The sequence below is a fragment of the Orycteropus afer genome, unplaced genomic scaffold, assembly GCF_000298275.1.
Source record: "Orycteropus afer afer isolate SDZICR_OR568_19922 unplaced genomic scaffold, OryAfe1.0 scaffold00143, whole genome shotgun sequence".
Taxonomy (NCBI): Eukaryota; Metazoa; Chordata; class Mammalia; order Tubulidentata; family Orycteropodidae; genus Orycteropus; species Orycteropus afer.
In genome coordinates, this window is record NW_006921730.1 from 6,089,701 (window position 1) to 6,104,117 (window position 14,417).

The 14,417-nt window shown below is 38.3% G+C and overlaps 2 protein-coding genes across 2 annotated transcripts in view; one reads left to right on the forward strand and one right to left on the reverse strand.

Moving 5' to 3' along the window:
• The window catches only part of FILIP1L (filamin A interacting protein 1 like), a 118,952-nt gene extending 111,307 nt beyond the window's left edge, over positions 1-7,645 (forward strand). Inside the window, exon 5 of the mRNA XM_007945789.2 lies at positions 7,454-7,645. Within this exon, the coding sequence (XP_007943980.2) occupies positions 7,454-7,645 (192 nt within the window). The remainder of the gene's footprint in view (positions 1-7,453) is intronic.
• Positions 1-14,417, reverse strand: part of CMSS1 (cms1 ribosomal small subunit homolog) — a 520,332-nt gene that overhangs the window by 499,063 nt on the left and 6,852 nt on the right. The window lies entirely within an intron of this gene.

Genomic DNA, 14,417 nt, shown 5'->3' on the forward strand with positions numbered 1-14,417 from the left:
CACTGTGTCACCATTAATTAGAGCCCAAAGTCTATAATTTCTACATGGTCCCTATGTCTTGCCTTTTATACCTTTGAAACTTAGGATATACCCTGCACCCTCACAACAGCACTGACAATCCTCCCAAATACCTTTGTTCGTGCTGCTCTTAGGGCTGGAATGTTCTGTTTTTCCTCACATTGAAATCCCACCTATCCCTTAAGTGCTATTTCTTCTAGAAAGCCTTCCTTATTAGTTCCACAGTCTTCTAGTGGGCTTCCAGAACACATCTGTACCTCTATTATAGTACTTCATTCTATTGTAGTGTATTCTGCCTGGGCTATGATTCTTTTTATGCCACCCACACACACACTAAAATCTCCAATTGCAATTCATTTATTTTTTTAAATCCTTACAGCACTGTTTCTCGAAATGCAGTCACTGATCGATTTCATCAGAATTACCTGGGATTTTGCAGATTTCAGACCTATTAAGTCCAATATAGGAAATCTGCCTTTTCAACAAGCTCCCTGGTCAATCCCAGGTATGTAAAGCTTAAGAACCACTGTCCTACATTAGACAAGATTTAAGCTGCACATAGCCAAGGTCCTTAACAAAGTCTCACATGGCTAAGGGCTCACTTGGTAGACAGAGCTGGTATGTTTTGTTCTTTTCATAGAATCACACAACGCACAGGTAGTCTGGCAGAACTGCTTCGTTCATGTTTACAGATGAACTCCAGAAAGAGGGGCTCACTACCAGCAGACCAAGTAGGACAAGGAGAGAAAAGTATGAGTGAAGGGTCCTTTTCTAGACCAGAGACAGTAAGAAACACAGCCCAGGAATCAAGCACTACTTATTCAGCTATACATAGCAACATACCTCTAACACCTAACTAGAAGAGGGCAGGACAAAGAATAAAGCAGGAAAATAAGAAAAGTAAAACAATCTAAGTAGGTAAGTTATGATTATGAAAACGAGCATCTTAAGAACAGATAGATATAAGAAAGAAGACTAAGATAATGATGACAATAGTAACAACTAACATCTATCTGGCACTTTGGATGTACCAGGACTTTCCTACACAGTATCTCTACTCTCCAAAGAAAGCTTGTAAGTAGATATTTTAATCCTCATTTTACAAATGAGGAAATTAACGGTCTGCATAGACTAAATGGCTTGCTCAAGGACAAACAGCTAGTTAGTGCTACTAACCTTACCAACTTATTGTAGAATGCAAACCAAAGAAGGATTAAAAAAAAATTAAATATATGCAAAGGAAGGAATGAGGGGAAAAAGAAAGCTGAGATGAAAGAAAATCCTGACAGATGAATATAAAGGAAATAAAAAAGGAAGACAGTTGTTTAAGGTTAGTATATTTTATCTTAATGAATTTCTATATGTGATTATGTGTCTGGGCACAAAATGGAAGCAATTGGCTTTAGGAAGCATTTTCAAAACTACATTTCAAAGTTTACACTTGGACTACCCCCACTACTCATGGTATACTCACCTCAGAAAGAAAGATTGGGAGGTGACTGGGTATAACCACAAAACCGTATTACATTGTAAAATAAAGGGACCAATTTTCCTCTTAACCTTTACCTCAGAAACCAGACAACTCTAATATAAATCATAGCACTGGAATTCTGTTTAAAACCAAATGTTCTCTCACAGAATGTTAATGGGCATGAGTTAATCAAATTAAGATTTTCCTTCTGAAGAATTCCTTATCTTATTAAACTGCAAGACCTTCAGTGATAAAGTCTGATTGTATAATGGGGAAATACTGAGAAAACCAAGAGAAAAAAGTCGAAGTAGCATATAAAACTGGGCCTTTGCCACATTCATGATGTGTTACTTCCACTTCTTCCCCTAAATTAGCAATGATTTGTCAAATTACATAAAAGACAAAAGAAAAGGCAGTAATATATCAAATATTTTTTTCCAATTTAGTGTTTCTTCCTTTTCATCACCAAATCCATCACCATTGCTTATATACTTTCCCATTAAACAGTGAGATAAAAACATACAAAAACAATGTCATCCTGATAACACCATGGCCTTGACCAAGCATTCCACAGCTGGGTTCCTGAGGTAATTAGGCAGCCCTGAATTGTCCCCGATGCCCCCACCCAATTACCACAAATCAAAATGATCTAAGGTATCTGGGAATTCTGATCCTCTCAACCTCTAGAGCAAAAGGTGTGAGGTGCAGCCCTGAGTCAGGAGCATTCCCAAGGGAACACTACTTTCTTATACAACATGCTGCCAATAGATTTCCAAAAAGTTCAAAGCACTTACAAAATTAATTTCATTTGTAGAAAAGGAAACATCCTGACTCCAGCTGTCTCACTAGGATCTGATAGCTTCCCCATAAATGCTGATTGTGTTCTGGTATATTTTCAGATGTCTGCCCTTCACGATAATGTTAACGAGGGCAAGGGTCAAGTAGAAAGTAGGCTACAGAACTAAGACTTCTAATAAAACTGAAGACATTCTAATGTTTCTGTATTTCTTTTAGTCACTAAGGCTCACTGCCATCTAATGACTCATTGCAACCAGGGAGTCTTGTAGATTGTTAGGTTTTTGTTTTTGTTTTTTAGAACCTGTCAACCAAATAATCCAACACCTTTAGAATTTAATAATACATCTCACAAATATACTCCTTTTCTTTCTACAGCTGCCTGGACAGGACTGATGCCTCTGCCTGCTTGAACCTGGCATCCTTTAAACACTTGCAATCCACTGCAAATCTTAATCTCTATGTTGAACTGAGTTAAACATTTTTTTAGTCTCTCTCTCTCTCTTTTCTTTTTCTGTGAATGAGCTTTTCCAACTTGCTTAATCTCCTCCAAGACATCTGCTTTCTGATAAAACCCAGGAGCCTCCAACTCTGAGTAGAACATTCACTGTGTGGTCTTCAAAGAGCCATATGCATAGATTCCTCTTGCAACATACACCCCAAATTTGGAAAACTTTCTTGGAGCTATTTGACATAATGGTCTATAAAAATGATCCAAGAAATGACACATTTTAAAGCTTCATACCTCATTCATTGAAACATGTCCAAGTATAAAATTCATACAAGAAAAAGAAAAACATTTTTAAAGACTGGGAATAGACATTTTGGGTTGTCCTAGTAAAATAACCAGCCTTTGCTGCCATCTACAGGTAAAAACTATGTAAGAATGCAACACAACGCACTGCTGTCAAGTGGGATCCAACTCATCGCCACCCCTCCTTGGGTTTCCAAGGTAGTATCGTTAAGAAAGTGAAGTAATTGCCCAACCGTTCTTCCAAGGAGTGGCTGGTGGGTTTGAACTTTCAGCCTTCTGGTTAGCAGTCAAATGCCTTAGGCACTACACCACCAGATCTAAAAACTATGTAGTGAAAGCTAAAGTTACCAAGAAAACACAAAAACAACTTGCAGCATCTATGATGTGCAGAAACAATTGGAGACCAATAATTTTGGGGCAGCCGATCCTACCAATGACCACCAACCAAAGCCACACTGTCTTCATCAACACATATCTGTATTGTTTAAAAGAAACAAGCCCCCCCCCCATTACTGTGTTCCATGCCAACTAGATTATCAACAGATTTCAGGAGTTATTGATCACTTTTGGAGCTCCTTGAAAATTCACATGCACATATCCCACTCTTTAGGCAATCAACATAAGTAGGTTCTGAAATGGGAATTCCCTTCTACATAAAGCATCCTTCCAAGTAACTGAAGTATTATTAACATTATTATCAAAATAATAATAAAACCATGATGCCCTGGCCTTCTACAGTGCTAAACCACCTCCACCCAGGCAGGCCAGAGTTCCAGGTAGAAAGACTAAAGAAGGTTCTCCTACAGCATAATTCCTCAAGGTGTGGCAGGCTGACCACCTGCGTGTGTCACAATGAAGCACCCTGAGAATCCATAAAAACATGGCTTTCCAGACATATCCACAGTCAAAAGAACCACAATTTCTACAGGTAAGAAGCAAAAATCTACAATTTGAATAGGATCCCACCATAGTTTTTTGTACACTAAATCAGGCACCCCATCTAAATCTTGACAAAGTTAAAGGACATCATAGAAGTCTATCTTGGACAGGCTATTACTATCAACAGACTTAAATAAATTCTTTACTCATTTCAACTGAAACTGCTATTACTGCTCCTTGCATGGACAATATGATCGATATTCACAGAAATGTCCTTCTCTATAAGGTGTTCCCTTCTCTTTTTTAAATCCTTAATATAAGTAACTGTTGCTTTTTCTGAATGCTTATTTATTATAGAAAATACAGGAAATGTAAGAAAAATAAAAGGCACTTATAACCCCACTAACCAAAGTTAACTACTGAGAGCATGGATGTACTTTTTGCAAGTATTTTCTCTTCACACACACATACTTAAAGTATGTACATAGTTTATAAATGTTGCTTTTAACATTCCTTAACATTTTCCTGTATCTTCAAAAGCATCAGTATTTAAAGACGGCATAAAATTTGCATGTGTCTATACCATAATTCATTTTACCTACCCCGGATTTTTGGACTTTTGAACTATGTTCATTTTTCACCATTACAAAAAATGCTAAAATAAATATGCTTCAAGGCACCACTGATTGTTTCCTAGAAACGATCCCTAGCAATGAAATGACTGAGTCACAGGGTGAGAGCTTTAAAGTTCCTGATGAACACTACCAAATTGCTCCCATAATAATTGTTAAGGCTGCCCATCTCACCAAACCCTGATTGGCAATGAGCCTTATTAATAAAACAAAATAAGATGATTTTATTTTTGCCTATTTAAGAGCTAAAGTTTGAAGTAGCACTTAAGCACTGGAGATTAGACCATGAGGTCATATTGAGAAGTGTTGTTGTTGTTATGTGCCGTCGAGTTGGACCCAACTCATAGCGATCCCTCCTTGGGTTTCTGAGGCAGTATCACTACAGAAGTAGATTGCCCCATCTTCCTTCCGAGGAGTGGCTGGTGAGTTTGAACCGTCAGCCTTCTGGTTAACAGTCAAGTGCCTTAGGCACTACGCTACCAGAGCTCCTAAGTTGAGAGGTAGAAACTCCATTTATAAACACCACTTACAAAAAGAATATTGGTTTCACAATATCAACATCTATTTGCTATGTTCAGGAAAAAGCTTGAAAGAGATGTTAGTGAGGATAGTGAAGCCCAAACACTCCTCTAGCACCTAGGCACAGAGAAGATTTAGTAAATGAACCAAAAGAAAGTATATTCCCCATATAATTTATCCTTAACTGAAGGATCCATTGTATTAGCCAAGTCTGCATAGGAGTTATTTCAAAGACCTATTTAGGTTGCTAAATAAATTTAGGGAAGGTTTAAATAAGTGAGTTTGTACATAAAGAAACAAAAGAACTTCACTGTATTTTATCACTACAATAAAAACAGAAACAAAATTCGCAAGATGGGATCCCATAAAAAACAGTTTAGAAATCTATGATGAAAAGGACAGTGCCTTATTTAAAGATTATTTTTATGAGCTCATAGCAAGGAAAGAAGGATGCAACCAAAAGGGGTTAAAATAATAATAAACAACTCTGGATTATAACGGAAGTGCTACAGTTAGCTGAAAGCTACTAACTGTAATTCCATCTCTTTACCAGCAAATATTGTTATCAATTAAAAATGAACAAATGAAAAAAGCAGCATTCCTTGGTTTGGAGAGGAAGGAGCTCAGGTGGCACTGTGGTTGAAGCATTAGCCTGCTAACCAAAAAGTTAGTGGTTTGAACCCATTCCACAGGAGAAAGATGAGACATTCTGCTTCCATAGATTTACATCCTTGAAAACCCTATGAGGCAGTCTTACTCTGTCCTATAAGGCTGCTATGAGTCAGAATTGAATTGACGGCAGTGGGTTGGGTTTCACTGGTTTGAAGGATAACAGTCATGATTTCATGAGACATCCAGGTAATTGGTCTAATAGCATGTTCAGTGCTTCTATGCTGCCTCCTAGTTTGTTGTATAGTACCTGGGGTCTCAAAAGCTTGATAGCTGAAATCTAAACCACAATTGGTTGCCTGGAGCAACAGAAGAAGGAGAGTCAGGAGTAGGAAGAGGATATGGAATGTTTGGCTAATTGCCTCCACGAACAACTGTCTCTTTTGCTATGAGACCAGAAGAACTGGATGATGCATGGCTACAATTACCGAACATTTGGATCAAAGATTCTACAGAAGAATCCTGATCAGATTGGGGAAAATGCAAGACAGAATTTCAAATTCTCATGAAATCCAGATTTTCTGGAGCCATGAAGGCTGGATGAATGCCCAAAACTCCTGCCCTAAGATAATCTTTAAACCTTAAGCCAGAAATATCCCCTTAAGTTTTCTTAAAACCAAACAACAGTTTAGCTTAACTAGTACAAAATGTCTGCTTTGAGCATTATGCTTTTTTAAGAATTATCTATACAGAATCAAATTGACAAAAGAAACTTGAAAGATTAGATAGGAACCTCAGGGGGGCAGCTGAGTTTATATTAAATGGGGGATGAACAACTAAGAAAAGGAGGGTGAGAATGACTGTACCACTTAAAGAATATAATCAGTATCACTGGATTGTACATGTAGAAACTTAAATTGGTATGTGTTTCTTCTGTGTATATTCTTAACAACAACAAATTATTTTTAAAAATGAAAATAAGAGAGTATTTCTAAGCAAATACGAATTCAACCAAGACTTTACTCTTTGACACTCCACTAATCCAATCTCCCAGTCCAGATCATTCAAGGTATCTATGATTCCTCTCTTCCCTTCATATGTGAATCAGGGAGCAAATATTGTGCTACAATTCTACCTCCACAATGTCTCCCCCACAATCCACTCCCCTCACACACATACACATACCATCAGTTTCCACTATCTGGCCCCAGTCAATGTTCCCATCTCACTTCTTAAATATAATCCATTTTGAAGAAACTCGGTTTCTCAACTATGTCTGATACTTTCCCACCTCATGACTATTCCCAAAAGTATTGTTTTACCTGGGAATATCTTCCCTCATTCCTGCTGTTTAAAATCTTAAACGTTTTGGAGATCCAACTCAAATGCTACTTTCTTCATGAAGCTCTTTTAGACCCATCAGCTGGAATTAACCTCTCTCTTTTTGACAGCTGTATGGCTCTTTGTTGACATTAATTTGGGACAGCACTTTTACCTCCAGCTACACTGATTCCTGAAAAAGCAAGAAACATATCTATTCATCTCTATCTTCCACTGTCTACTGTCAAGGGTCTGGCATACAGCATGCATGCAGAATTTCTTTGCTCAATTTTTTAATTCAACCTATTACAGTTTACAATCTTTAATGTTATGTGTCTGAGGACCTAATGGTTTCAAAGAAATCAAATCCTCCAAGGTGATTTCATGTCCTCAACAATGTCTGCTTCTCCACCAACTATACTATTAACTACCTTTTGTCCTTCTGTTTAATTCAAGATCAAGGAGGTATGCAAGCAGAGAATCCCAACACGGATCCCTAAACCAAAATCTACAAGCATCACTAAACTTTCTACTAAGGCTCCCCCAGGGGCTGTGGAAAAGCCTCTTCACCAGACTGGCTGTGGGAAACTACACATCATAAGGACTGTCACCTCAAACACTTTCCTCCACATTGGAGGGAAAAGGTAAGTCATATCAATGCACCACCTGGATACATTAGCCTACAGAAATATCTGCAGAGCTGAAATTACCATTATAGAAGGCCAAAGAAGAAAGGACCATGCCTCCAGGAAATGGTGAAGCAGCAAACTGAAGATTCATTCACAGGTTGATGGACTTGGTGAAGACCATCCTGAAAGGGCAGCGTATCTAAAATTATTATACCTATACGTGTACACATACACACACACAATTTACAAATATACCTCTTTTCCTCCACCAAATCCACCCCAGTTCCTCATCCTATCTGTTGTAATGCAGATAAGTGGACTATCTACCATCAGTTTTAGATACGATTGAATTCTAGGTCAGTTCACGAGTTTTCTGGTGAACACAGATAGAAGTAATCATTCATTCCACAGTATTTTATGGAATAATTATATTTCAATAAGAAAATGGGCTAATGAGAATTCCTAATTTATTTTAAGAAAGTCAGATTATTTCCTTCAAAATGATAGAACAATTAGAATCACCTGTTCAGATCCAAAACTATAATTTCTCTATGTCTAGGAAGAAAAAAAAAGTGGTAATTCTTAGTTATAAGAAGGAAAGAAACAACAAAATGAGTACTGGCTGCACATATCCTTTGTGTGGCCTACTTGATAATCAAGTACAGTGTGTGTAGCATTGACTGCTGCTGGCACAGCTTTCTGTCCCATTTTTCTAGTAGGTTGCCCCTCCTGTATCTACCAGGCCTTGGAATCACATTGCTAGACTCACAAGGCAAACTATTTTAGATTGGTACTGCTGCTTTCTGTAACAATTAAGGCATCTGACTCTAAGGTTGCCAATATTGAGATCTTTCAGGGAGATGTGAATTAATGTCCAGGAAAATTTAAAAAAAAAAAAAAGGACAAAAAATTATCATACCACCAAAACCAAAAACCAAACTCACTGCCATCAAGTCAATTTTGACTCACAGCGACCCCTCCTTGAGTTTCCGAGGCAGTTATCTCTACAGAATTAGGTTGCCCAATCTTCCTTCTGAGAAGTAGGTGGTGGGTTTGAACCATCAGCCTCCTGATTAGCAGTCAAATGTCTTAGGCACTAAGCCACCAAAGTTCCTTATCATCTACAGAATATTGAATTCAACCAGCTATCTAATCTACAAGGCCTGCATAGTCCCCTGCCAGTAAGCTATAGAAGTAATTCTTGTATCGCCCTGAAAACTCTTAAACTCCTTTTCACTGAGTCAAGAGAAAGAAGTTATCCAGTGTGGACAGAATATTACAATGGTATTTTAAGACAAGTAAGGCATTTATGACACAAAAGACAACTATATTTCACAAATATAGAAATTATACATACTTATATGTATACATGTATTTGTGTGTGTGTGTACATATATATATATATATATATAGATATAGATATATGGGGCATCTCTGGTGGTGTAGTACCTAAGGCATTTGGCTGCTAACCAGAAGGCTGAAATCCACAACCACACCTCAGAAGGAAGACTGGGCAATCTACTTCTGTAGTGACACCACCTCGGAAATCCAAGGAGGGGTCACCGTGAGTCGGGTCTGGAGTTGGGTCTGACTTGACGGCAGTGAGTTTGGTTTGGTTACATATATAAATATATATATGTATTGTTGTTTTTTTTCCTTCAATAAAGAGCATGACTCAACATTCTGTGATCCTGCACTGAGAACTACAGACATGACTATGGAAGAAGCTCTAGAGGCTACGGACAACGCTGCAGCTGGGTGTCCTAGGATAGAGCCAGCAGACCAGGAGCAAAGGAAATGCCATTCCCAACACTCTTCCAGCCAAGGCTAGTTCAGTGCACTGATGCCACTGTACCAATACCCTAGCACCAAGCCAATTTAAAGGAGGTAGAGAAGGAGCTGGAGGCCTGGGAAGAGCTATGTAAGCCAGAGTGAGGTAATACACAGCAGCCTTGAGTAGGCAAATGGCAGAGGGAGAAGGTAGGGAGATGGAGTAAGTTACAAGCCGGAAGTGGAAAAGCCAAAGTTAAAGGAGAGCCAAACGAAAATAGGGAAAGAGAGTGGACTAACAAAAGAAAGTGATGAAGTTCTGGCATAAAAATAACTGAGAGAGAGAAAATTCGGAGGGAAGTGCAGGACAGTAACAGGTAGGAAAGCGCATGTGTGGAGTGCTTAGTGCTGTACCTAACATAAAGCAGGTGTTCAATAAATCCTTAGTGAATAGAGCCAATGAGGAAGAAAAGGGCCATGTGGTCCCAACTATGCTCCCAGAAACACAAAATACTTCAGAAAGTTTTACCTTGAAAAATACGTTACATGCTTGAGATTTGAAAATTGTTATACTCTAGGAGTTTTTAACTTGCCTGCTAACCAGACGGTTGGCGGTTCAAACCCACCAGCCACTCCTTGGAAGAATGGTTGGGCAATCCTACTTCCATAGTGATACTGCCTCGGAAACCCAAGGAGGGGTCACTATGAGTCGGGTTTGACTCGACGGCACATAACAACAACAACATACTCTCGGAGATTCCCTAGAGCATATTTCTAAGCTGGTTTATGTTCAACAGCAAGGAAAAAAGAGACAAATTATTGTAAAAAGCACTAGACAGAGTTGATTCTGACTCATAGTGACCTCATGAACGGTTCCACAGTGTTTCCAAGGCTGTGTGTGACCTTTTAGAAGCAGGTCTCCAGACCTGGTCCCAAGGAGCCTCTGGGTTGGTTCAAACTGCCAACCTTTTGGCTAGTAGTGAAGTGCTTAACCTTTTGCGTCACCCAGGGAACCTTAAAAGAGGGCAGGAGGGAAAAAAACAAGTAGGAAAATTACAATACTTTTAAGACAACTAGAAGAAAGTGATCTTTAAATGGTAATATAGTTCTAATCCCATTAAAAGTCTTTAAAATAACAAAGTTCTATCTTAACAAAAGGATTGTAAACCACACAATATGCTTATTAAAAGCAATATACAATACAATAAACTGAGAACCAGGAACACTGTTTGAAGTTGCAGTCCAATAAATTGCTAAGTATGGCCCTTCTAGCCATTGTCCTCCAGTCTGTGAAGTACTGTCAATGCTAGTCTCTCTGACTGTTTTGGTTGGGATGTATCTTGAGTGCCGACTTGGTTGAGTCACTACCACCCTTAGTTTCCTTGAGGGTATAGATGGTAATGTTCTGGGAAAGCCCTCTCCTGCTCAAATCCTCCATTTGGTTCTTCATCATCTCACCCCTGGACTTGAGACGGCAGCCAGGCATCTGACCCACCAATTTGGGTTCACCAACCCCTGCAACCACGTGAATGAGGACAATCCTCCAGACCTACCCACAGACTTGGGGCTTGACAGCCTCCCAGCCTCCACTACCATGTGAGCCATTTCTTAAATGCTTTGTGAGTTCTGTGAGATGTTACAGCGAAATATGGAACACTAAGACAGGAGGGAGAGAGCTGAGGGGAGGAGGAAGAGTCGATGTGGGAGATGATGAAGTGGTACAGCAATGTGGAAAACTTGGACTTTTGCAACATGTTAACCTCTGCCTCATAGGGACGACCAGCCTCGTGCTGATCCTTCTGAAAGAAATTATTTCAACAAAATGGGGTTTTCCCTGAAACACAAGTGAAATATAAAAATCTTACCTTCTAAATATAATCCTGTTTCTGCAGAAACATGGCCCCACTGAAGAACAATGAAAATAAAAGATGGTATCCTGATAGCTCTAGCAAGACTTATGTTTTAAAGTAAGCATATAAAAATCCAAGTGAATGAAAATAAATCCAATTTGTAACAAAAAATTTTAAAAACCTGATACTTTTGTGCTAGACTCTTTCCCCAACCATGTACTTATTAGCTTCAGTAGTTCCTGAACTAATTTTTTTGCAACCTTTTGAAATAAAGTACCTGACTTAAATAGGAAAATAAATGATCTAATGCATGAATGATAGTTATGACTGAGTAATGGAGCAACTGATGTTAAACATAATTCTCAAGTGTGTTCAAATTCCTGGAGATACGTGATATTCAACTTGGGGGTCTGGCAAGTCCCAGGCAGGGGTTGGCAAAGTACAGACCACAAGTCAAATTTACCCCACTGTCTTTATTTTGTAGCCTGAAAGTTAAGAATGCTTTTTACTTTTTTAAATAGTTACAGATTTTTTTTTTTAAATAATAGTATTCTGATGAAAATTATATGAAATTCAAATTTCATTGTTCATAAATAAAGTTTTGTTAGAGCAAAACCACACTCATTCATTCATTTACATATTGTCTATGGCTGTTTTCATGCAACAATGGTAGAACTAAGGACTTGTTACAGGGACAGTCTAGCTTGAGAAGCCTAAAATATTTACAATCTGGTCTTGACAGAGAAAGTAGCCTGACCCCTGGCCTGGTTTGGACCAGACTAACAGAGACCTCAGGAATAAGAGCTTAACAAAAAGCTTAATCAACTAATTAAGAATTATATTAAACATTCTATGAAAGCTGATGAAGAAGACAAAGAAATTATGTTTCAAGCTGTTTGTATTTTGTAAAATGTATAATTCTGTGAATGTATTAAGTATTCAACTAAAAAACATCAGGTAAGAAAAGTTCTAAATATTTATGCTACAAAATGATGTAAGGTGTAACTGGAATCTGAGGGTGGAAATGAAGTATCTTTAGGTCTTCCATACTCCTGAATGGTATTTTTCAAGAGCCACAGACATTTAGCAAAATTATATCAGGACCATCTTACATGGGATTTGAAGAAAGATGTGAAAATCAGTACTTTTAAACTTTCGTAACTGTTGTCAAGAAACACTTATTTAGTCATTTGCAAGAATCATGGAAATTGTATAGAATAAACTAGCCCATGCAGGTTATCCTTGGGCCATACACAATCTTCAAAATGAACCATAACCTAATAATATAACTCTCTCTCTCCTTTTTCCTTCTTCCCCTTAAAATTCATCCTGCTCCTATTTGTTGCCCTTGAAAATCTGTTTTAGGAATATTATTTTCAATTTGTTAAACATCTTTGTGTATGACCACATCAATTTATAAATCTTACCATATAAGCAGATTATGTTATTTTTCCCCTCTAATTCCTTTATGGTGTATAAAACAAGGACAAGCTGAGAACTCAATAAATGATTTTGAAAACTACATGTCTTGAAGTTGATCCTCTGTTATGTGTTATCAACATCCTCTGTAAGTATTTAGTATACATTTTATATCAGGAGCAACACTTTACAACATTTACTCTGCATGGCTACCTATACATGAAAAGTAATACTGTAATGGCCTAACTTTGTTCAGAGAAAAAGAAAACAACAACAACCACCAATTACAGTTAATCAAGTTTAAAGGAAAGATACTAGGCGTTCCCCTCTTAATCACTATTAGTTATACAGGATAGATAAACCAATGTATTTGAAGGACATAACAAAAAATTGTTATGACAACCACAATGAAAATATTTACTGTGATTTTAGCAATCTCAAACAAAAAGAACAATTACATTGATTCCAGGTTACAAAAACTCTCAACGATAGTAATTATCAGTAATTACAAAACAAGTCTGTTTCCTCCTTTCAAAATATAATTTATAGAACTAAATTCAAATATGGTTAAAATAAAATGTTAGTAAACATTGTTGTACAACAAAGACTTCTAATGTATTTCTAGAAAGAGAAAAGCAACACCTGCCAAATCATATGCAAATCTTGGACAGGATTTCAACAACTCTGCCCAGAGACCAAGATATTTTGGCGTGAAACTTCTAGGTTAATGTATCTAAGATGTGGCTATGAAATAGTAACAATTATTTAACTAATGAATACTTAATGAGTGCCTTCTATAGTCTCAGATGCTACTCTAGGCCCTGAAGATACAGCAAAGAACAAAACAAAGTCCCTGTGTGCATGGAGCTTACATTCTAGTTGGGGGGAAGACCATAATAATTTAACAAGGAAAATAACAGTTGAAGATAAATGCTCTGCTGATAATTAAAATAAAGTGATAATGTAACAAAGCAACTGGATGGCTACTTTAAACTGGCTTACCTTTCTAAGTAGGTGTTCTGGTTACCTAGTGCCGTTCTGACAGGAATATACTACAAATGGGATGGCCTTAACAAACAGGAGTTTATTTTTACAATTTGGAGGCTTTAAGTCCAAGTTCAAAGTGCCAGGCTCTAGGGGCTGGATAAAAGCCCCCAACCTTGGGATCCAGCTCTGCCTCCTGCTCCTGGCCCACTGGAGCTAGAAGCATTTTTTCACTCAGACAGCTGCTGGCTGCTGAGGCTGAGAAACCCCAAGATTGACAAGTAAAAAGGGCACAGTCCTGATGTTACCAAACCACACGGCAGGCCATTAAGTTAAGTCCATTGTAAGTCCCAAGGTCGGCAGCACATAGCAGGCTGCTGAGCAACAACACAGCTACATGCAGGGTCCAAGCGTGCCATATGCTAGAGACCATTCTCAAAGCTTCTCCTTATATATAGGAAGCAGACCACATACCCAAAGGCAGCTACTCAGCTGCTCCCAGTAGATTCCACCATGGAGCTCATTACCAGTCTCATCATGTGGAATACTACATCCAGCTGCCCAGCCACTCAACCAGACCTAGCCAAGTTGACATAGAAACATAACCATCACAGTAGGTGATGTGTGAACTGAGGCCTTCATAACATAAAGAGCCAGTCACTGAAAATTCCAAAGTTTGGCACAGATGTTGTTGTTGTTGTTATGTGCCATCGAGTCAGACCCGACTCATAGCGACCCCTCCTTGGGTTTCCAAGGCAGTATCACTAC